The 23,071-nt window shown below is 41.2% G+C and overlaps 1 protein-coding gene across 2 annotated transcripts in view; it reads right to left on the bottom strand.

Annotated features, from left to right (window-relative positions):
• ARL3 (ADP ribosylation factor like GTPase 3) overlaps positions 1-23,071 on the bottom strand; it is a 33,049-nt gene that overhangs the window by 6,997 nt on the left and 2,981 nt on the right. For both annotated transcript variants that reach the window (XM_033149787.1, XM_033149786.1), the window contains exons 2-5: positions 17,631-17,774; positions 15,556-15,672; positions 9,394-9,444; positions 7,973-8,158 (exon numbers count right to left, since the gene is read on the bottom strand). In XM_033149787.1, the coding sequence (XP_033005678.1) occupies positions 7,973-8,158; positions 9,394-9,444; positions 15,556-15,672; positions 17,631-17,774 (498 nt within the window). The remainder of the gene's footprint in view (positions 1-7,972; positions 8,159-9,393; positions 9,445-15,555; positions 15,673-17,630; positions 17,775-23,071) is intronic.

Here is a 23,071-nt window from a genome sequence, read left to right as displayed (position 1 = left end):
CATTTATTCATACCCACTTCCATATCTTCCAATCTTGGTTCCTGTTGGCTCTGATTTTCCATCCTAATTTAACAAAAGAAAAATAAAGGGGGGGGGGCTCCTTCTATTTCCATTTCTTCCATTCTTTTTCCAAGTGCATCGCCAGAAGTTTGGTAGAGCTTTCCTTTAAATTCACTCCAAATTGTACACAGAATACTTTCTCTGTCAGCCCTATCTCTGCCATCTCAATGTTTCTTAACCTCTTGGTCAATGGTTTCATTCCACTCCTCCAGCATCACACCTCCATCGTTTGTCCATTTTACTCCTCCAGGCACTTATGTGGTGGTACTCTCCATTTCATCATTTACTGCCTCCAGCTTTACCATCCCACTCCCATGTTCTGGGCAGTATCCCCCCCCCCCGGTTCTGTCTGATCTTTCTCTGGTCCATTTTCATTCAACATTTTATGCATCTCAGCTCTGAGCTCTTTCAATTCCTCATCCAATAATTGACTCATGACACTATAAGTCAGTGGCATGTTTAACAGTATTTTTACCTAGTCTCTGCCTTGAAAACTTGTGTCTGTCTCTTTACCAAAGAAGCACATTCCTTTCCCACGGTTAAGGGATTAAGTTTCACTTTTGCAGCCAACACTCCACAAAAGGTACAGAGAGTTAAAGGTAATATAAATGAAAATTTTTAACAACCACAGCTCCCTTATCTGTTTATAATCTTTCTTAGTTGCAAACAGTTAAAATATGCTTTTTGTTTTATTTTCAGCCTGTTAATTAATGCTTCTTCTTATGCCAGCAGTCAGTTCACATTCCAGGTGAAAGTTTAATTGGCAGATAGTTCACCTCAGTCATAATTCATCATAGTCTCAGAGGTAATTAAAAGAAGGGAGGTTTAATTGACCTAATGCCCTGAGGGGTAACCTTCAGGGCTACTATGTGGTGTCTGGGCATGGTGGCGGTTCCTCACTCCAAGTTATTCACCGCGTCCGAAAATCTCCTGATCTCTGGAGGGAAGAGCAGCTTTCTTCACAACATTAGAGGTTAATGCCTTTGATCCCCCTATTTTCAAAGAGAGAATGTGATAACCAAGATTTACGTCTTGGCTATCACTAATCACCATGTAATTATCTCTGTTGATGGCGTGTTGGCAGTAGACGACTAGTCAGCCATCTTTTCTCCCGGAAGTCTCACAAACACCCCTTTTGTTTCTTCTCAATCTACCGCCAATCTATGTCATTTAGGTAGCCCTAAGTAGTAGTGTTATGAGACAGAGTGTCTACACTTTCTACAACATACATACTTTGTGAACCTGTATTATGTCTTTCCAGGGGTACTATATTTAAAAAACTAAAAATCCCCAATTGTTTTACCCACGTAACAGGGAAGGTGCTCCCACTGCTTGATCCTTTGGGTTGCTTTTTTCCTACCCTTTCCTTCTTTACCTTACTCTTTTTGAGATGACTTTGTTATAATTGTATACAGTATACAAAATGTGACCACACTACTTAATAGAAAGTTATTATGGCAGCAGTTTATTTTTATTCTCTTTTTAAAAAATCAATCTGAAATTTGAGATTGTCATTGCTGATGTACACCTAGTTGAAGTTCTCACAGAACTATTCATAAAGATACCAAGAATAATGCTGGATAGTCACAGCCAGTATATGTATGGTTAGGGTGTTTGTTTTCTTGTTCTTGTTCTTGTTTTTGTTCTCTCTCTCTCTCTCTTGGGGTGTGTGTGTGTGTGTGTGTGTGTTGCTCCACTGTAACTATATAAATAATTTCAAATAATGTTTATACCATAGCATTTATATTTTTGTGCCTATACTCTATATACCACAATGTCAGCATAAGTGTATTTTATATGTGGCTAAACACAACATCACAAGTGCAGTTACAAACTGACAGAAAATATGAAACCAGAAGTAAGGGATTAGGATTGGCAATGTTTTAAGTACAGCCCCTATATCAATCATCTGATTAACCTTATTTAACTTAAATAGCAAGAGGCAGTTGTCTCCCAATAGTGATAGTGCACAAAGATCAAATGACTCCGGGTGTCAGTGTGTATGTTGCTCAATGCTTGGAATCTGCCATTACCAACTAGACTAGATGAGTTAAAAATAGTTAGAAAATCCAGTCATCTTCTTTTGTGCCTCTTTGTACAATCACAATCCTGTCTTGGGCACCTGATGGCATGGACATCTCTCTGCTATGAGACTGGCCTTTCTCTGCTTCTGTTAATATCTAAAACCCCACTAATTCCTTACCTGCTTGCACATTCCTTTGTCTCCTGGACGCGAGCAATCAAGCAGTCTCCCATGATCATAGACTCTTCAAGGCCTTTATACGATATTTGCAAATGTGTCAAGACAAGTGAACAGAGTTCCCAATAACTTATTAAAAACAACGATGAGTGAATTGCAACATAGTGCACACAAAGTAGTGGGAAAAGGAAGGACAATGGCTAGGGGATAAAAAGAGGTGAAAAAGTATTTCCCTCCCCTAACTATCATTGGCTGTAATAAATGGTCACTGCAGTAAGAATAGTACTAAAAAGGAAACACAGAATATTCTTTTTTACAGTAAAACCTCCAAACCAGGATATCTGCACCAGTAATCAGTTGGTGATGTGGAAGACTTCTTTTTAGAAAATGACCTGACGCCGTTCAAGCTTTACCACTTTTGTAAGATTATAATACAAAAATATAAACCTATACATTAAGGTGAAGTAATTGCTCCCATTGCCATTTCGTTTGATTTAGTACATGAAAGAAAACAATGAAATGAATGTTGAAATAAAAACACATTGGTAGTATAATTAATAAATAACAAACTATATTGTGGCATCCTTTTCTAAAAAAAGAAAAAGGGCAGTCTTTTACAGCAACTCTATTTCCCTCTTATTTCTGTTTAAATAAAACTCCAGAGCCAAATATACTTCGAATTCTATCCCAATTATGAAGGACTTAGATTTAAAAGATATTGGCATTTATTCAGTTAAGTACTGTCAGGTCCAGTTGCTTGTGGTCCTTATTGCTTAGAGCAGGCATGTCCAACAGGTAGATCGTGATCTACCAGTAGATCACTGGACGTCTGCAGTAGATCACTGGTAGATCATTGGCTCCCCCCAAAGAAGCTGAACAACTGTGGCTCCCCTAAAAAAAGCTCAACATTTTACCTCCTCCCTGAAAAAACTCAACAACTTTGACCCGAACCCCCCCAAAATGGGCCTTCCTCCTTCCTAAACTGAACCCCCCCAAAAGGGGGTAGATCACTGCCAGTTTTTAACTCTGTGAGTGGATCTCTTGGGAGTTGGCCACCCCTGGCTTAGAGGAAAACTACAGTAGCTTCACCCTGAAGACTGGCTTCTGTCCTGGGCTTTCACATCATGTGCCTGCAAACACATTTCTATAGAATGGTGTCTGGTATTTTCACAAGTGCTCATGGGGTGTGTGTGGGTGTCTGCGTGCTAAATGCACATGTGGATGTGGGAGTGTAGAAGCATAAATGCCACTAGTCTCTTTTGTGGCAATTCACATGTCAGCTTATAAACCTGAGTTGTGTACAATACTGGCAAACAGAAGCGCTGAGCTGACTGATCCCTTATTCTGTAGTATGAGGGATATTTCTAGTCAGCCTGCTCCTGTCTCTCTTTAGCTTGTTAAATGAGAAGAACAAAAGGCCTGGTACAAATCTGGGTATGGTAAAAAATTATCTTCTCTGAACAATGGCAGGAAGCCTGACTGGTGCATTAAAGCAGAGTGAGAGTCAATTATAAACAATGGGGCTGCTCTACATTACTGCTCTTGGAAATAAACCGGGGGCACTCTTTACATTCAAAGCCTCTTGATCAGAACCTTTCACTGGTATCAAATAGATACAGGGCAAGCTCGCAGCGGATTTCTTTCTTAATTAACATTTTTATTTAAAGAAACCCATTTCAAATAATAGTTAAATTCTCTAAATGTATATAATTTATTAACCATAATGTAATCTCATTAACCTTGAAATCCCCAGCCTTAACTACTGAGTTCTGCAGACTATAGCTTAATCTACAAAACTAATTAAAATGACCTTCAAACCATTTCTCCTTCATTTGCTGTCATTATTTATTCTTTTTTTGATACTCTGCCCTGGGGCTGTCACAAACCATTCCCTATTAACTCATTCTCTGTACGTTTCTGTTCCACAGAAAGTCCTATTTTCTTTTCAAATCCACTGTTGCCAACTTGCACTCTTGTTATTCATGCAACAGCCTCCTGGGTACCTTCCCTCCTCCCAGCTGGCATATTTACTTTCTCTTTATAGCCTTCTAAATAAATATCTGATAACGCTTCCATGTTCTGTCACCAGCCTCTAGGGTGGTTCTTTAATGCTGTGAACTAGGAGTGAAACACTACATCTCCTTTTTCCTGAAGAGCTGAAGCAACAATTCTTCTATATTTACCTCAGCTTCAATGCACGAATTAACTATTCTTTAAACTTCACATTTAGGGCACACTGGAATCTCGATTGCCAGGCCACTGGGCAAAGATGTGCCAATGATTACTAGCTAAAGCCGTATCAGAACATTCAACTCACTACTAATAGTGGCAATACTTGAAAAATGTATGAAGGCATCAAGAAAGCCTTTGGACCATTAGTCAGGAAAACAGGCAAACAGATGAAGCAATAGGCAGAGCACTATCAAGAACTGTACTGGCAAGAAAACATGGTTGCTAGCACAGCAGTTGACAGTATCCAGACTCTGACTGTCTTGGAAGAACTGGATGTCCCTCCTTCCCTTGACAAGCTGAAGAACACCATCAACTCTCAGGCATGTGGTAAAGCCCCAGGACAAGACGGAATCCTAGCAGAAGTGCTGAGCACTAGCCTCAACTCCTCCCTCATGATGCACCTCCATGGCCTTCTCTTGCAGTGCTGGGAAACAGGATCTGCGCCACAAGATATGCACTGCTTCAGCACTATGACCCCCGACAAGAACAAAGGCGACTGCCATGATTGTAACAACTACTGAGGAATCTTCCTGCTGATTACTGGGAGGAAAGCCTTCGCCCATATAGTTCTCAACAGATTAAAGTCACTCACTGACAGGGTCTATCCCAAGTTGCAATGCAGCTTTAGAGCTCAGAGGTCAAGACTCAACATGATTTTTTCATTGCATCAGCTGCTGAGAGCAGAGGTGTCTCTTTTGTGTCACCTTCATAGACCTGTCAAAGGCCTTTGACCACATCAGCCAAAAATGGTGTTTTACACTGCTCAGTAAGACAGGACACCCACCTAAGCTCCACAAGATGATTATGTTGTTTCATAAGAACATGTGCAGCACTGTCCAGTATGATGGCTCATCCTCAGACATCTCCCCTATAAAGAATGGTGTGAAACAGGGCTGTGTTCTTGCCCTAACTTCTTCTCCCTGTTGCTCTCATATGCCTTCAGCTTGACTAAAGACAGTGTGTAATCCATTCAAGGAGCAACGGGGGTCTGTTCAACCTGGCAAATCTCCATGCCAAGACAAAAGTGCAGTGGGTCTTTATCCAAGAGATGTTGTTTGCAGATGATGCAGCCTTGACAGAGGACTCTGAGGAAGCCCTACAGAGTCTCATCAACTGTTTTGCCTAAGCTTGCATGGAGTGCGGTCTTATTGTTAGCCTGACAAAGAACAACATCCTGAGTCAGGACGTCACCAACACTCCATACACCAGCATTGGTGAGCACATGCTTGAGGTGGTAGATGATTTTGTCTGCCGGGGGTCCACCATAACAAGCTACTTCTCCACTGATGTGAGGTGGTCAAGCTTATTGGCAAGGCAGCTATGTCAATGGCTTACCACTCCAAAGGAGTATGAGAGAATGTGATGCTAATGGCCAGTACCAAGATGAAGGTCTATCAGATTTGCGTGTTGAGCCACACTGCTTTATGGAAGCGAGTCATGGGCAACTTACAACTGCCAGGAGCAACCACGTCTCAATGCCTTCTACATGCACCGCATCAGGAAGATTTTGGGCATTACATGGCAGGACAGCTTGTGCTCTCCCAAGCCCTCATTCCCAACGTGTTCGCATTGCTGTCTCAGTGATGTCTACACTGGATTGGTCCTGTCCATAGAATGGAAGATGGCAGGATCCATTACGCTGGAAACATTAACCATGCTGTGTGGGAATCCCTTGCAGGTGATTGCTGTGCCTGTGGACAATCAGGTCATGTATCCACAGCAGTGAACAGAGGAGGAATGACCACTGGAAGGAGCACAGAAAGAAGAAACACCATGGTACACCTGTATCAGTACAACAAGATGCCTCCATCTGCCCCAACTGCAACAAAACACGTCTCTCCCGTATCATTCTCTACAGCCACAGCAGGCGCTTTAACTCTGCAATGGTTTGACTTCACCCCTGAAGGAGCACTTTTCCATCGTCTCCCTAGACAGATGAATGCAAACCAACAGTTGTAACTCAGCTTCATTTGTATAAGCTGTTTCCTAAACCAATGAAAGCTCAAAGAGAGGCCCCAGATATCTGAGTGGACAGATGTGTACCAATCCAGCAAGGGGTATTTCATGTGCAGAAATAACCTTCCAAATGCATGACAGATGCTCACTGGTCTCCCCATCCACACTGTGGTGCTCATCCAGGCCTCAATGATCTGTCGTGATCTGTGTATAGATCTGTATGCAATTGTGCATCCTCATCCTGACTAAGCCACCAGAGTTTATAGTTAATTGCCTATGAATCAAACCTGGATGGGGGCCATAGTGTTTAAGTATCTGCAGCATAGGCAATGTTTCATTCTACCATCTGCGGGCAGTTTGTATGACTGGCTCACTGTCAGTGTCCAGTTTTCAAAGAAATGAAAAGCTGTCACATTCAAAAACAGAGACCAATTAAAATAGCTTATAGGATACTGCTCTCCATTGCTACCACCACAAGATACACAAAGCTAGCAAAATCCAATTTACTAATCTGAGATCAGAGTGGCCACTTTCTTATTCTGTATCTAGTGATGTATGTGCATGTGTGTATGCAATTTATGTTGAGCAGCTAATGCTCAACTATTTTTGTTTTGATATTTTCTTTACACACTGCATTGAGGGCTTTGCACACTGCACTGATGGCAGCAGTTAAATACTATTATCAAGTTTTCCTATTTTATCAATTTATATACTGCTTAGCTACAATTGTCTCCAAGTGATGTAGATGAAATACAATGCAAAGGAAAGGTAAAAGTCAGTTAAAACTCTAAAATCAGACTACCATCAAAATGCCTGTTGGAACAAAAAAAGAGTCTTCAGTAGGTGCCAGAAGTTCCACAGTGAGGGGGCCTGTCTAACCTCAACTGGAAGAATGTTCCATTGGCTCCATGATACTATTAATATTAATATAATGCAAGGTATTTGCATTAATATAATGCAAGGTATTTTGGCAAACAATATTTTTTTATAGAAGAGTTTAAAGTGTGTGTGTGTGTGTGTGTGTGTGTGAGAGAGAGAGAGAGAGAGAGAGAATGAGAGACAGAATGCTGCCTGGTGGGAAGTACTCGCTGGAAATAGAAAATTTACTGACTATGGGTGGTAGGCAACTACCGTACGTTTTACTCAGAGAAGACCCATTGAAGTAAATGAAAATGGCCAAGTTAAGACTATTAATTTTGATTTACTCTGAATAAACTTAGTTGAATACCACCCTACAGTATATGTATATAGATCAGGCAAGCAATGTTGAAACAGCATCATGAGACCCTAATTATGTAATGGCAAATTTAAGTTTAAGGAGGAGGGAGAATCTCATGAATCTGTGTTGGAAGTCTTTACCTCCCTCCACACACCAAGCTACACATTTTTTTGCTTTGTTTTGTTGAGTTTCCAGTTTTGCAATAAATACATCATACGTTACGATCCAGAATTGGGGGGGGGGGTGCATTTCTCATTCAGACCAGTGGAAAGGCTATTCTGCCAGAATAAACATTGCGTCCTCACCGACACACCCTCTCCTGTGAGGGCCGAACAAGACTGAATCTGCCAGACTCTGTCACGGATCGTGTGCAAGTTCAGACCCTCTACAATCTCTGCAGCAGGGGCTGCCGTCAGCAAATCTTGTTTGTTCGCAAAGATGAGCACAGGAACACCACTTAGCTTCTCTTCATCTAAGAGTTCCGCTAGCTCCTGTAAGAATCATAAAGATGCAGCCAGTATTTTTAAAAAGCCTTTGGCAATGGGAGGCTGACTGTTGTATCTAAGTAGTTGTACATGTTTTAGTAACATATAGGACAAATAATAAATGCTAATGTTTCAGCGAAGCACAGATGTTACAGTAAAACAAGTAACTGGTACATACAATTACTGAGACAAAGATTTAAAAGCAAATCCCTCTGTCTATGAAACGGAGAAGGTTTTAGCTCAGTCCGATATTACCAGTTGTTTTCAAGGCACTGTCAATCCCAACCCTCTAGAGATCAGCACTGATGACACAGCAAAAATACATGCTGGCACAGTTATAACTTGACTTGCCAGTAGAATGGAGCGGCCCTTGAAAACAGGTGGTTTTATCCTACATATGCTTCAAATTCTGCAGGAATGTTAACAGCAAGCTTTGAACTTTGTTCCAGTTTAATCAACTGTAATTCATGCATGGGACAGCACTGATAAAATCTCTACCCAGAAACAAGCTCATCTTCATAAAAGGCAGCTGTTCTGGCTACTAAAAGGGATGCAAAGTGCTCATACAGACATCATTTGTTGATAATATCAATGAATGCGTTAGGGATTAGATCGTTAAAGAAAATGGGAAATGGAGCCTGCAAAATCTCATTCTAAACTTGTTGTTAGATGGCCTTAGAACTGTAAGGAAACAGGCCTACAATTAATAGGCAGGTGCCCGGGAATGTAGCACCTTCCGTCCTAAACTTGCGGTGAAAGGTACCAGAAGGAACAATACTGGCAGAGGCAGCACAGAATTCATAGATCGGTGGTTAGCAAGTCCTTTACAGATGATGTTGAAGATTATCAATGCATGATTATTTCTGATGCACTTTGTAGTCCAACACCACTAGCACATTATTATAGAAGCATATCCATGCTGTGTGTTCTGTAATTGAGCACTATGTCCCTGTATGCTATACAAACCTCTGTAGTCTTAATTATGGTGGCCAGATAGCTAGAAATGGATATAGCTGTACCAGTCTTAACTGTCCCCGCAGAACAATCCTGTTTCTTTGGGTTTTACTTGAGGAAAACAGAAAAGAGCTTAAAAACTCAGAAGAGTAGCCTAAATGTTCATTAATTCATTTGGCAGAAAACAATACTTTAAACTTAACAAGCCTCAGCTTGCTTTTAAAATGGCAAACTGTACATTATAGAAAAAGGCGTACAGCGATTTCCTGAAGTTGTGCCTTACTTACCTGACCCGTTTCTTCAAATCTCTTTCTATCTGCACTATCAATGACATAAATCTAAAAAAAGGCAAAAGAGTTAAGGTTGCAACATTAGCCTAGAAATAATCAATGTGAAAAAACAAGTCTTCACACAAGCCCATTTCCAATCACATTGACTTGTTATTACTTCCTTTTTAAGGAACCTGCAGTCAGGAAAACCTTTATTCACCTATACATCACATCTGAAAATTCATTTATTTTTCTGATAGTGGATGGTTGTAGCTTGGCAAGATTTGGCACAGATATTTATTTTGGCGTGTGTGAATACAAACATCCATTTTCCAATTGATAAGTTACTAAGATGTGTCTATAATTACATAATCAGTGTGTGTGTGTTGGTGGTGGGGACTTCCACACCTCAGCAGAAGGGGAAGCAAGGGGTCTTGAAAAATTGTTCATCACATAGCTCTTTATATCCCATCAGTGTCTTCTCACTCCCCATAATGTTTTCTTCCTTTTTGTGGGTTGAATGGAAATTTTTCTTACCCCTGGCTATTGTCAGTCATTTAGAACTTACAGCCAGCAAGAAGAGATTCCAGAAAATCAATGCATTCAGCCCAAATTTTAGCTCATATTATCCAACTGAAAATAAGATAGACAGTGGCCACATTTGGGTGATCATATCTTAACAAGCTGAAAGAGGAACAAGCCATTTTGAAACAGGCTGTCATTTCTCTTCTCCCTTCATGTGAGTTGCAATTAAAGTAGAATGTGAAGTTTTTAATTCAAATTGGGAAAAAAATTCCAGTAGCACCTTATAGACCAACTAAGTTTCTTCTGGTGTAAGCTTTCGTGTGCGTGCACACTTCTTCAGATGAAAGCTTATATCAGAACAAACTTAGTTGGTCTATAAGGTGCTATTGGACAATTTTTTATTTTTATTTCGACTGCGTCAGACCAACACGGCTACCTACCTGAATCTTTAATTCAAGGATAGGCAATGTGATGCCTTCCAGACATTGTGGGGCTACAACTCCCATCTGTCCCAGCCAGCTAAATGTCAGGAATGATGGAAGCTGCAGTCCAACAACATCTGGAAGACACCATGTTGGCTCCCCTTTTCTAACGAATTGTCTCTTTTTATTTTGTCCAGACTGAGAAATTATGGTTACCATCTTTGTAACAAGCCAGGAACGTAGACCACCTATTGAATTTGATTTAGAATTCTGGGTTTTTCCAAAGATAATAACCATAATTTCCAGGTTTGGGGGAAAAGCAGGAAACTATGGAAAATTGTGTCAAAATGGTAGGGAGGAAAGGGGATGTGACCTTAGGCAAAAGGCTCACTCACACTCAAAGGCTCAGCCAAGATATGTTCATCAAAACTGGGTCACTGTAATACTTGGGCATATGGCCTGGCAACCAGCCTCAACAACTTTGATTCTTAGGATAGTTAGTAGTTACGGAACCAGCCATGGGGCAAAATGGTATATCACCCGAAAGAAGACAATGTTTATAGTAATGGAGCACTTTTGTTGTGAGGATGAAACACTGGTTTAGTCCTCAGACAAGAAGGCTGCACTTACAGAAGCATCCACCAGATCCCTGTAGCATCTGGCTGTTCCCCAAGGACCTCTTATCTAAGCGTAACTTGTGAAAAGCATCTCATTCACAACTCGAGACTGCAGACCTTATGGCAATGCCAGTGAGCAGCACTGCACCAACCAAGGTAGATACACGTCAAGTGCCTACTTCCCATAACTAGAAGGCTCGATGCCAAATAGCTGCAGGTGTGTGTCTGAATATGCAATCATTCAAATATACACACCTTTATTTGACTGTGCATAGCTTCCAAATAGCACAGGTGTGGGTAGTTGGAGTATCTCCCATTCAAGCACACCTGCATGTTTATGAATGTGCAATCACTTCATGTGTTAAAAATATTCTTGGAGGGGCCTCTCACTTGTGTAATACTCTTCAGTTTAGAGCAGAGACAGGCATCTTAGTTAGCAAGTTGTCTTGTTTCCAAGAGTCCCTTCAAGGCACACGGGGGCACACGGGGCTAGTTTGGGTTCTGTGTTCCAGCATTTCCTTCAAAACATTTTTGTAAATGATAGATCAGAAAGGGGGAATGCCCCTGCTCATGGATTTAGGTTTGCTTTTAAAAAAAAGAAAGAACGCCCATAGGCAATCAGATGCCAGAGGTAAATCAGATATAAAGGAAATCTGGGCAAATGATGGCATAAATTATAAAACGGACTGACGTGATAAAATTTATTTTACATTAATTTGCCTGCTCTTGTGTTTGCAAAAGTGAAGGTTTTCTTGTTGAGATTCCTAGAATGGAGATGATGGGGGTTCATAATTATTCATTTGGTCTTAGTTTAAACATACACCACTTCTTCCTTTCTTGGGCAGTGGGGCTTTATGGGGATTGTTATATGTATTTTTAGAAACTGAAAAATAAAGAAGTTAAAAAAGCACCTTCCTTCTTTGTCTCTATACAAGAACTGCATAGATATATGAGTTGAATAGTTGATTAACTGTTTGAAATCTTCTTGAGTTAGCTAAACCTGCCAAGATACAGGATTTACAGACATTCGGTAGCATATGCTACCTCCCCTCAGTAAAAGAGGAGGCAGGGGGACTGGAAAAATGATCTTAATCACTTAGCAGCTAAGTTCCCCACCCCACAATCCTTTATCCTCACTATAACATATGCTCTGCTTTTTGAATGGATGTGCCTGCAGTACTGCAATGGGAACATGTTCAGTTAATTGCTGCTATCAAAGAAAGGTACAGAGTCCTGAAGCCTGCATTTAACTTCCATAGAACCTCCCCGGTAATGTCAGTGATACACTTCTTTACCAGACTGGAGTATGTTTTTAAGATCTACTTTGGAAGTTCTTCTCAAGATTCCCTTGCTGGAAGATGTTAAGACAGGTGCCAACCAGAGAGTGCACCTTTTCAATGATGGTGCCGTGCAGGAGCAGCCAATCCAATGCTCCCACTGCCACACCCTACACTGGGCAAGCTTCCCACAGCTTGCCCCTTCCCTCTCAATAAGTACCAGTGACCTGCTGTGTTGGGAAGCCGAGAGAGCAATGGTGCCCCACCCATGTCACTCCACCATTTGTTTCTGGTGCCCTGCCTGTTAATCCCCTTCCCCAGGAAGGTTTGTGAGGCACCAACACTGGTGTCCTTCAGGTGTCCAAGTCTTTTATTTTCTCTAGGGCTTTTAACTGAGTAATCTGTATACTTCCTGCTTTTATTTGATTTATTCCATTTTTGCTGTCTCAACTGCCCTTCTGCTTTTTATCTGTACATTTTTATTGTTTTAACTGGACATTCTGTTTTTGCAATATGCTTTTGATATAGTTATATGGAAAATAAATATATAAATCAATATATAGGATTTTTTCAGGCTCTGCATGTGTAAAAGGCTGCTCACACTACAGAGTGCCTTCTGTCCCCTTCTCCCCACTGAAGTAGGCAGCCTCTGATCAACTCTTGATGATTCACCTCTCTCCACTACTGCCGCCCTGCATACTATACAACAGGCCTTTCCACGGGGTGCTAGGCTTACACAAAGTCTGGATACAACCCATAGATATTGGTTCGTGGCTGTCTGCAGGAGAAACCCAAGTATTCAGCCTGCCCTTTGCAGTTCTGACTTTTGTCCGTCACCAGTCCTTTCTGCATCCAACATTGCACTACTGCCTCACTGATGAAGCCTTGATAGTAATATGGCAAGCTGTTGGCCAAGCAGACCTTGCCAAAGAGCAAAATGTCATCAAGGGACTTGTCTTCCTTGATCCTCTGGTTAGCAGGCCTTCTAAATGCTTCTTCGACTGTGCTTCAGAAAGCCAACTGACTGAGCTTGGTATATAGGGTAACACCTCAGGGAAGGGGCTATGTATTGTCAGTTCAAATTTCACCCAACAGAAAGGCTGTGATTGCTACTATCCCAAATTCCAATAGGGCAGGGGGGATATACCAGCAATAAGCCCCAGTGTCAGCAGGATTACTGCCAGTAGAACCTTAATGTTGATAGAACACTGCTACTACGTGAAACAAACCTGGGGCAGGGCAGCACAATGCCACTCGTCTGCTTCTGTGGCTGTGTAGACAGTGAACTATTCTGCTCCCTTTTCTGCACCTGAATCACTGCTGCTGCCAAAATTATCAAAAGGTAAACTCTGCCTCACAGTCTTCCTAAGGAGAATTCAACCATCCATCTTCTGGGTCCATTATAGCATTCTTTTCCATTGAGCTACCAAGGAGTTTCTTTTGTGGCTCTTCTTGTGCATGTGGACCCACTCTCATGAAAACGTGTTCCCGTCGTATAGGCCCTGGTATGACTGTATTCTCTGGAGTGTTTTGATGAGCTCCTGTGCAGAAGCATTGTACTCATAATAAAGGTAAAGGGACCCCTGACCATTAGGTCCAGTCATGTCCGACTCTGGGGTTGCGGTGCTCATCTCGCATTACTGGCCAAGGGAGTCGGCATACAGCTTCCGGGTCATGTGGCCAGTATGACAAAGCCGCTTCTGGCAAACCAGAGCAGCACATGGAAACGCCATTTACCTTCCCGCCGGAGCGGTACCTATTTATCTACTTGCACTTTTTGACATGCTTTCAAACTGCTAGTTGGGCAGGAGCTGGGACCGAGAAACAGGAGCTCACCCCGTCACGGGGATTAGAACTGCCTTCTGATCAGCAAGCCCTAGGCTCTGTGGTTTAACCCACAGCGCCACCCACATCCCACGTACTCATAATAGGTTTTAGCTATTATGGAGAGAGCATGGGCTCTTCTCCACTGGGGTATGGAGCTGGCATGGTGTTATGACACTCCTTTTTCTGTGTGTGGCCCTTGGAAAAAAATTGTTTGCTTGTAGAAAGCCTACCTTTGGCTCTCTGTTTGCAGGAAGCCCTAGGGTTTGTGACTATGGGTTCCAGTTGCTGCCCTCCACTTCACTGTGCTAATGTGTCTTTCTCTGTGTTGGATATGATTACATCATGAGGTTGCTTGACTATCTTGTTGGCATCTGTCTATCTCAAGAGACAATGGAGTGTGCCTTTGTGGGTGAAGGCCAACCGTGTTGTTTTTGCTGTGTTAGCAACACCAAAGCAACCTTCCTGGGGCGCAAACCTGGGCAGTATGTATGGAGGTCCTGGGCTGCCTAGATGACCCCCCTCTCAGCTTCACTGATGTGGCCCAAAGGAAAGCAGAGCAATACGTTTACACCAGCTTGGTTGCAAGAGTTGCCGGAAGCAGGCGTACAAGGCGCCATCAATCTGCCTTAGGGACTCCACTCTGTGTTTGTGTAGGGTTTACTCTTTAGCCCTTTCTTCTCCTGAATATGGCCTTCAAGGCTATCACTGCATGTCAGTTGGGGCATTCCACCCATGAGTTATGTGGGGGAAATGTCAGTGAGCAACTTTATCATTAGGGTCATTAATGAATTTCCAGGGATACTATTGGCTATCTGTACATGTTGGTGTACTGCTGTTTGTTTCTCCACCTACTGTTATAGCATTGCCTCTGCTGCTGAGAGCAGCATTGCAGCTATGTCACATTGGTGACAGATCTGGCATAGCAGGATAGTTGGATTGCCCAGTTTGGCAGCAGTAATCTCTTAGCATCAGTTCACCATTTGCAACATGGAGATAATACTGATTTATCTTACATGACTGTTGTCATAAATATTACTAAGATAATGAATGTGAAGACTTTTGAACATTCAAAAAGGAAATGGCATCTGGGAGTCATATAAGTGTCCTTCAAAAGATGCCATGGAGGGAAGAGCTCCATAAAAAGTTGTTTTAATTGTGCAATGTGGTTGTACTTTGGTGGCACCCTTACTGTGTGTTTTGTACAGTACTGAAGATGAAGAAAAGCACTTGAGCATTGCACCTAGTAATTTGGTTCATATTTTTCAGCCTGGAACACAAAGCTACTTCAAAGGGAAGGCAAAACCAAATGGAACTGTCACATAGCACACTGTTGAGAGACCAGTTAAAAATAAATGTTTCTGCAGATTTCATAATTCACGTGCACACACTGGCTCTGCAAGAATGTTCAGACTGACTGACTGCTGCAAAACAAATGACTTTGATTGCAGTATTTCTTAGCTGTTAAAGTCACTATGATATTTAATGTAGCATTCAGCAGTGGCCAACACTTACCAGGATATCGGTGTTCTCAAAATAATTCCTCCAGTATGGCCTGATCTTCCTCTGTCCACCAATGTCCCACACATTCAGCTTGAAACCTTGTGCTTGCACGCTTTTGATGTTAAAACCCTGTGGCAAGCAGAGATAAAGTATAACTGGTGTTAACGTGATGCCTGGCTTCAGATTCACAGGCACACATCAGTCACAGTTTATATATCACAACTCTGGAAACCCTAACAAAATAAACCCCGTGCTGCTATTCAGATGGATTGGCTGTGGGCAAGGTGAAGGCTATAGCAGCCTTGCATGGATCAGGGTCTGTTTCTGTCAAAGCTATAAAGATGTATGTTGCAGCTCATAACGAGAAAGGAAGGTGCAGTGGGAGGTGAGAGAACAATGCAGATAAGAAGAAATCACATAGCCTTGCAAGGAGTAAGCCTCAGCTACTGAAAGCTGAGGCCAATGTGCAGGCTAACGAGAAGCAGAAGTCTGTATGTGAGTTGATATGAGAAAACTAGAAGCAACAGCTGCACTTTTGAAGGGCCCATTTCATCAATTAAAGCTCCAACTGAAAGGGTAGTGCAACCGGAAAAACAGGATGTGGTGCAGGCTGGCAATGAGCTGCCACACAATACAGGGGATTGGCTTTAAGCTTGGAATCTGAGGGTGGGCTTTTTCTCTAAGGCGTGGGAGCATCTCATAGGCAGTGTGCTCGAAGGAGATCCAACCTCTAGCACCATCCACTGGCCAACATTGGGATGGTGTCAGCTGAGCAACTAATGAAAGATACTTGAGCCCTTAAAAAAGCTCTGGAGAGTTGGTGCATGTAGAGAGGACAGAGGGACACTGTGTGTGTTGCAGTTTTGAAGTATACATGTGAAATATCTGCACCGTGTATGTGCTGAACTACAACACTGAAGGTCGTAACAACATGCAGCTTGGTTTAATCTTCAGATTCTCTAGTGTGTGTTCTCAGCCTGAGAGAAGTTTTAAAGCAAGAAATGCATATACAGTACTCTACAACTGTTACCATTCTCTTGGGCACATGCACACCCCTTTGATCTACACATCACTATATTAACATGTGAAGGAAAGAGTCATAGCTCACTTGGAAAGCACATGCTCTGTATGCTAAAGGTCCCAGGTTGAATCCTTGCAATCTCTAGGTAAGACTGGGAAAGGGTCCTGCCTGAAACCCTAGAGAGCCGCTGCCAGTAAGTGTGGACTACAATGTGTGAGATGGAGCAATGGTCCAACTTTTGTATATGTGGGGCTACCTTTGAAGGTGACCCGGAAACTACAACTAATCCAGAATGCAGCAGGTAGGCTGGTGACTGGAGGTAGCCACTGAGTCCATATAACACTGGTCCTGAAAGAGCTACATTGGCTCCCAGTATGTTTCCAAGCACAATTCAAAGTGTTGGTGCTGACCTTTAAAGCCCTAAATGGCCTCGGCTCAGTATACCTGAAGGAGCGTCTTCACCCCTATCATTCAGCCGGGACACTGAGGTCCAACGAGGGCCTGGCAGTTCCCACCCTGCAAGAAGTGAGGTTACAGGGAACCAGGCAGAGGGCCTTCTTGGTAGTGGCACCCGCCCTGTGGAATGCCCTCCCATCAGATGTCAAGGAAATAAACTATTTGATTTTTAGAAGACATCTGAAGGCAGCCCTGTTTAGGGCAGTTTTTAATGTTTGATGTTTTACCGCTTTATTATTAATAATAATATTCTGTTGGGAGCTGCCCAGAGTGGCTGCGGAAACCCAGCCAGATGGGCAGGGTAAAAATAATAAATTATTATTATTAGTAGTATAAGGCAGCTTTCTATGGTCTTAGGAAGTGGCTGCATGAGGTAAAAGCTATATGAATCCCAGAAGTGTGGGTATACTACTACTGTAATGGAATCAAGGAAAATGAAAAAAAAAGTACATAGGTGCTGTGGCATCTGTGGCAGCTTTATTTTTTATTTTTATAAAAAAAGATTATATTTTACTTTTGGTTGCAAGACTGATTCTGTTTGTAGCCACCCTTCCCTCTCCACCCTCCAAACTTCAAGATTTAGCAGAGCACCAAAAGCTTCTTTCCTTACCTGTGTGGGAGTAATGTGGGTGATGTCTTCAGATGCTAGTTGTTTCAAAAGTGTGGTCTTGCCTGCATTATCCAATCCCAGGAGGAGGATTCTTACCTCCTGGTCTGGTGCACTCTTCAATTTGCGCAGAATTGACAGCAAACCCTGTTAGTGAGAAAGGGCAGGAGATGTTACTTTCTAGATGTTATTTTTATCATCGTTGCCAAAAATCAATGAGAAACAGAAAGAAAGGAGATCCTGAATAGCCTTATAACACATGAACAAAAGTTGCTGCCTATAGGTTGATGATCTGTGATACATGAGAAAAAAAGAAAGGGGATTTGAAAGGGGGATTTTCCACTTAATGGGTGAGATTAAAAGGAAGCAGGAGAGTAAACACAGAACTATGTGGTAATTAACATAGCACTAAAATAATTATTTTTAAAAAGAACATCAAGAAAGAAATGCAAAAGAGAATATAGAAGTTTTAATAATTTCCTAAACTAGGATAATGAGGAGGTCAAGTGACTTGATAAAGGAAAAGAGTTCCTTACATTTGGGAGAGTGGAAACATCAAAATAAGAAAGAGCACAGGGAGATGGAAGTTTAATAATATATATATTTTTTATGAATGAAGGGGCTGCAGAGGAGACTAAAGGAAGAAAGCAAGAAAGGCAGATTACAAGTGGCAAGGCCACAAGTGGCTATTAGCACTGAAAGGTAGCAAATAAAACAAAAAGAGGAAAGGGAAAAGGGAAATAAAGAGACAATAGCATGATCAGAACAATGAAAGAAGAATATAAGCAGCAGAAGGGAGAATAAGATAAAGATGTTGAAAAATAAGAAAGAAAAATAATCAAAGTGGGTGGTTCTGTGCAATAACTTTGCAACAGAAGTAACATATAAATAAAAACAAAATAGAAAATTCTTTCCAGTAGCACCTTAGAGACCAACTGAGTTTGTTCTTGGTATCAGCTTTCGTGTGCATGCACAGTATCTGAAGAAGTGTGCATGCACACGAAAGCTCATACCAAGAACAAACTCAGTTGGTCTCTAAGGTGCTACTGGAAAGAATTTTCTATTTTGTTTCGACTATGGCAGACCAACACGGCTACCCACCTGTAACTGTATAAATAAAAAGATAGGTCAGAATCTGATAACACACCAGCTCTATGAAAAGCAGAAGCAGCAAAATATATCTTTTTAAATAAACCGCAATAAAATTATGTTGTAGAATCCAGAATGAGATTACAGCTAGAGAGTAGTAACAAGTACGGTAAGAAGTAGAAAATATTTCCAGAAGGGTATCAGTGTTAGTTTGTTGCAACAACTATCACGTGGCACACCTTAAAGACTAACAAATTAGTGATAGCATAAACTCTCATAGACCAGAGTTCCTCCCATCAGGTACCTAAAAACGAAAGATAGCACTGAGGCAGAAAAATAAATGTGAATGCTATGAGCATAAATAGGGCAATTCAAACCAAATAAGTGAATTAAATGTCCAAGTGGGGGGCTGTACAAGGAAAAAGTAACAAGTCCTAAAATCATGTTGCACGGGATAACAGACAATGGAAATAGAAATATATACAGTATGTCTGTAACATGATTAAAACACAAATGAAGAAAAATTAAGAGAACAGAGAAAATAGGCTTAAACTGAGAGACAAGAGATTGTCAAGCAAAATATGACAACAACCCATGCAGGATAGAATGAGTCTGAAATGAGGATTTTACTAGAATCAGGGTAGATTTTAAGAGATATATTATACAGAAAGAAATTTTAACTAGAACAGTAATACAAGCTGAGAAAGAATAATGCCCAAGCTCTTAACTTCATTTTCCATGCATGGACCTAACCCTTATTTTGGTGTGTCCATGAACCTATAGCAACAAATGATAGCACCTCTTCAGAGGGGGGGTCCTAAGATTTATCACCTCCTTCTCATTCTTCCTATTTGAAGGCCATTTTGCCCTCTCATGCAGCTCCCACTAGTGTTAAGAACTGCCATTAATATTAGATCGTATCAGCAGATCTGAAAAAGCACAGCACTAAATCATTCATATCAGGGTGTTAGGTTTCAAGATTTAGGGCAGTGAAGAATTTCAGTCAAGCTGCTGAATTAGTTTTATTACTTTTGCCACCAGCCAATCCTCATTTATACAAAATCCCATAATCCAAATCCTCCCTCTACATTCTGACTAGCCATGCCATGAATTCTTACCTACTAATGATTCTGATTATCCACAGCCCCTTGTATTTATTCTCTGAACCATTCTAGGCAAATGATACATTCACATGTCAGCGTTTTCAGGATGTAGCTATTGCAAACCTCTCAATTGCCTGCATTGTGTAGCTAAGAAAGTTCAGCAGATTTCAAGTGATAGATCCTTGAGCTGAGAGTAGCTTTCAGTGTTTGGGAACAGAAGATCCCTGTGAGTTTATTTGTATTGCAAAAATGCTAGAAATAATTGTGTGCATTGGTGGTGCCAGCAATCAAACACCTGTACGGCTTTAAAAGAAGTGTCAGCTGGAAGGGCATGTTGGGCACTGATACATAAATGTATCTGGGCTGCTTTCTTACATCTATATAAGATGCAGATCAGCCAGATTGGCCACTGGGTGACAAAAATATTATTGAAGCCAAAAGATCTGTTTTCTAGTTCTAACTTTGCTAGCAACCTGTCACAGGTCACCTGTAACATCTGCTGTTATTGCTTGTATTTTCCCTGTGCTTGTTTCTCCTCCAGTTTCATATCACTGACTGCAATATTCTTAAAGCCAACAGCATATCTTACTAAATTATAATAAGTGCTATTGGTCACATCACAGCCAACTATCAACTCTAAACTCTGGTTTTTGTTCTTTGTTTTAGGTACATAGTATATTTTTCTAATAAATAATACTTGAGCTAATCCCCTTCATAGCATTTAGTAAAAGTTATTCTGTGGCTCACCATGACTCATTTAAAAACCCTAGCATACCGGTATGTTCCTTTGGTCTAGGTGGAGAGCAGTATACAGTACACGTGTAAGTGAGGGTACACGGTAACAACTCAATTATTTTAATTTTATCAGTTGTGGAAATATGTTCTTTTCTATCAAGGATGCATGTGTTAATAATAAGTTCCATGGGGTCATTGTTGGTTTTAATTTTAAATAATTAAAGATTTTGAGGGTGGGCAAAAACCAAACATATCTTACATTCCAAATATACAATAACTGAACATCTTTAATGGCATTTTGTCAGGAAAAACTATGCTGAAGCAAAATGAATTTTTTAGGCTGAAAACACACCACTGGTGCAAGTTATTTTGTTCTGAGCACACACTTGATAAACAACAGTTGTTTCACAAAGGCCATAAAGGGAACCACTAACATATACTTATTAATCTTGGACATGATCCAGCCATACATTTTTTATATGGAGACACTGAGATCTGGCAGAGACACTCTTGATGGTGTTGCATTTATACAGGCCATCCAAACATGGAATTCCCTTCCCCTCCAAATAATATTTGCAGCAACCATTATGAGTTTTTACCACCAGTTAAGCACTCATATTTTTTGCCCAGGACTTTGGTTGATTTCCCCCCCACCTCCTCTGCATTTGTATTTTTATTTGTACTATGTGCTCTTTATTTTAATTGTGCAGCATGATTTTAATTTGTTCATAATGCTTTACAGTAATTGTTGAAAATCACTCTGGTAGGCATATTGCTTGAAAATTAGTCTATAAACCTATTTAACAACAATAATACTTTGAAGACATGCACTTATAAACATGCATTTACTGTAGTTATCCTGTTGAAATCAGTAGAACTTTAAAATATTTATTTTGGGATCGGTTTTGTCCCCTTTCTGTATCATTTGTAAAGCTGCAAAATACTTCATAGTAAATATTTATTTCAAAACAACAACCCTATTATGACAAATACACGAACTAGGGCGGGGAGCAATTAAGCTGCCCAAGATCAGCAAGCAAGTTAAATAAGGCCTTGAACTCAGGTTGTCATGATCTAAATATGTCATGAGCCAAGTCCATCCACTACTAGAGCACTCTGTCCCTTGAGCTCCACAAAATACTCTCCATATCAAAATACTGTATAAAACATAAAGAGGGAGTACCAGATTGTCGGTTCACTTGAACAGTGACATGTGCTAATACAATGTTAAAGCATATCATTAAATAACTATAGTTTTCCTTCTTTAAAACTTGCTATTCTTTTAACTCTACACTGTATGTTTTCTGGTTGTAATCAGTGTCACATAACTGTTGACATCAAGAATGTATTTATAGGACAAATGCAGAAGATTTCAAATATGTACATAGGGGAAAGCATCATGGAAAAAAACAAACCTTTTTAAAATGCCTGTTATTTTCTACCGAAGTGACCCATATAAGAAATACCATAGAGAGAATTGCGACACATGCTATTGGCTAGTAGTAGGGAGGCTTGCCAATCACTAAAGAACAAAGAGCGGAATCCCATTAGAGGAGAGAAGTAAATACCTGCTGTTTATCTGGATTAGCCATAAAGCTTTGATAATGAATTTAGAGTGCAAGTCCAAAGAAATCTGCCTTTGGTAACCAGCAAATGTTTACTTAGTGTTGATGTGGTATTTCTCTAAAGATCTAGTACAGCAGTCCTGTAAGATAATCACTAAGTTTGCTTCCCCAATAGCAGATTTCATGGCATTCTATCTTCTCTTTCTCCCAGAACTATCAGCCTTAGCAGCCACTGTGGTAAGGCAAGGTAGAAGTGTGTAGCACAGTAACTATATGGCTGACTCCTGTCTTGGAATGTGGGATTAGGATGGGAGGAAATCTACATGACATCAATCTAACACAGCTCAGGCTAAACTGTAATGTGTGCAAGCCATTCAGTCTGCCCCACCCTGAAGTGCTATTTGTATTTGCACCAACAGCAGAGGGGCAACAGTGTGGCCCTTTAAAAGGCAGCTGGCAGGGGACTTCTTGGGAAAAATACCCCTTCCTGCCAGCAGAGGAGATCCTCAAAATCCTATGCTCCCTGGTATGTCCTCCTGGAAACCATAGAACTATATCCTTAGATGACTTTAAAAGACAAATTTATGGAAGATAGGTCTATAGTCATTAATATTTAATGGTCCATTGTATAATTAGGTTACAAAGTTCTGGGTGGAAGAGTGTGTGGAGTGAATTTGTCATGGGATGCGGGTGGCGCCGTGGGTTAAACCACAGAGCCTAGGGCTTGCTGATCAGAAGGTCGGCGGTTCAAATCCCCGCAACGGGGTGAGCTCCCGTTACTCGGTCCCAGCTCCTGCCCACCTAGCAGTTCAAAAGCACGTCAAAGTGCAAGTAGATAAATAGGTACCGCTCCAGCAGGAAGGTAAACGGTGTTTCCGTGTGCTGTTCTGGTTCGCCAGAAGCGGCTTTGTCATGCTGGCCACATGACCTGGAAGCTGCACACCGGCTCCCT

This window comes from Lacerta agilis, chromosome 5, assembly GCF_009819535.1.
Source record: "Lacerta agilis isolate rLacAgi1 chromosome 5, rLacAgi1.pri, whole genome shotgun sequence".
In the NCBI taxonomy this organism is placed as follows: domain Eukaryota; kingdom Metazoa; phylum Chordata; class Lepidosauria; order Squamata; family Lacertidae; genus Lacerta; species Lacerta agilis.
Note: the sequence above shows the minus strand (reverse complement) of the source record. Positions and strands in the feature narration are given on the sequence as shown.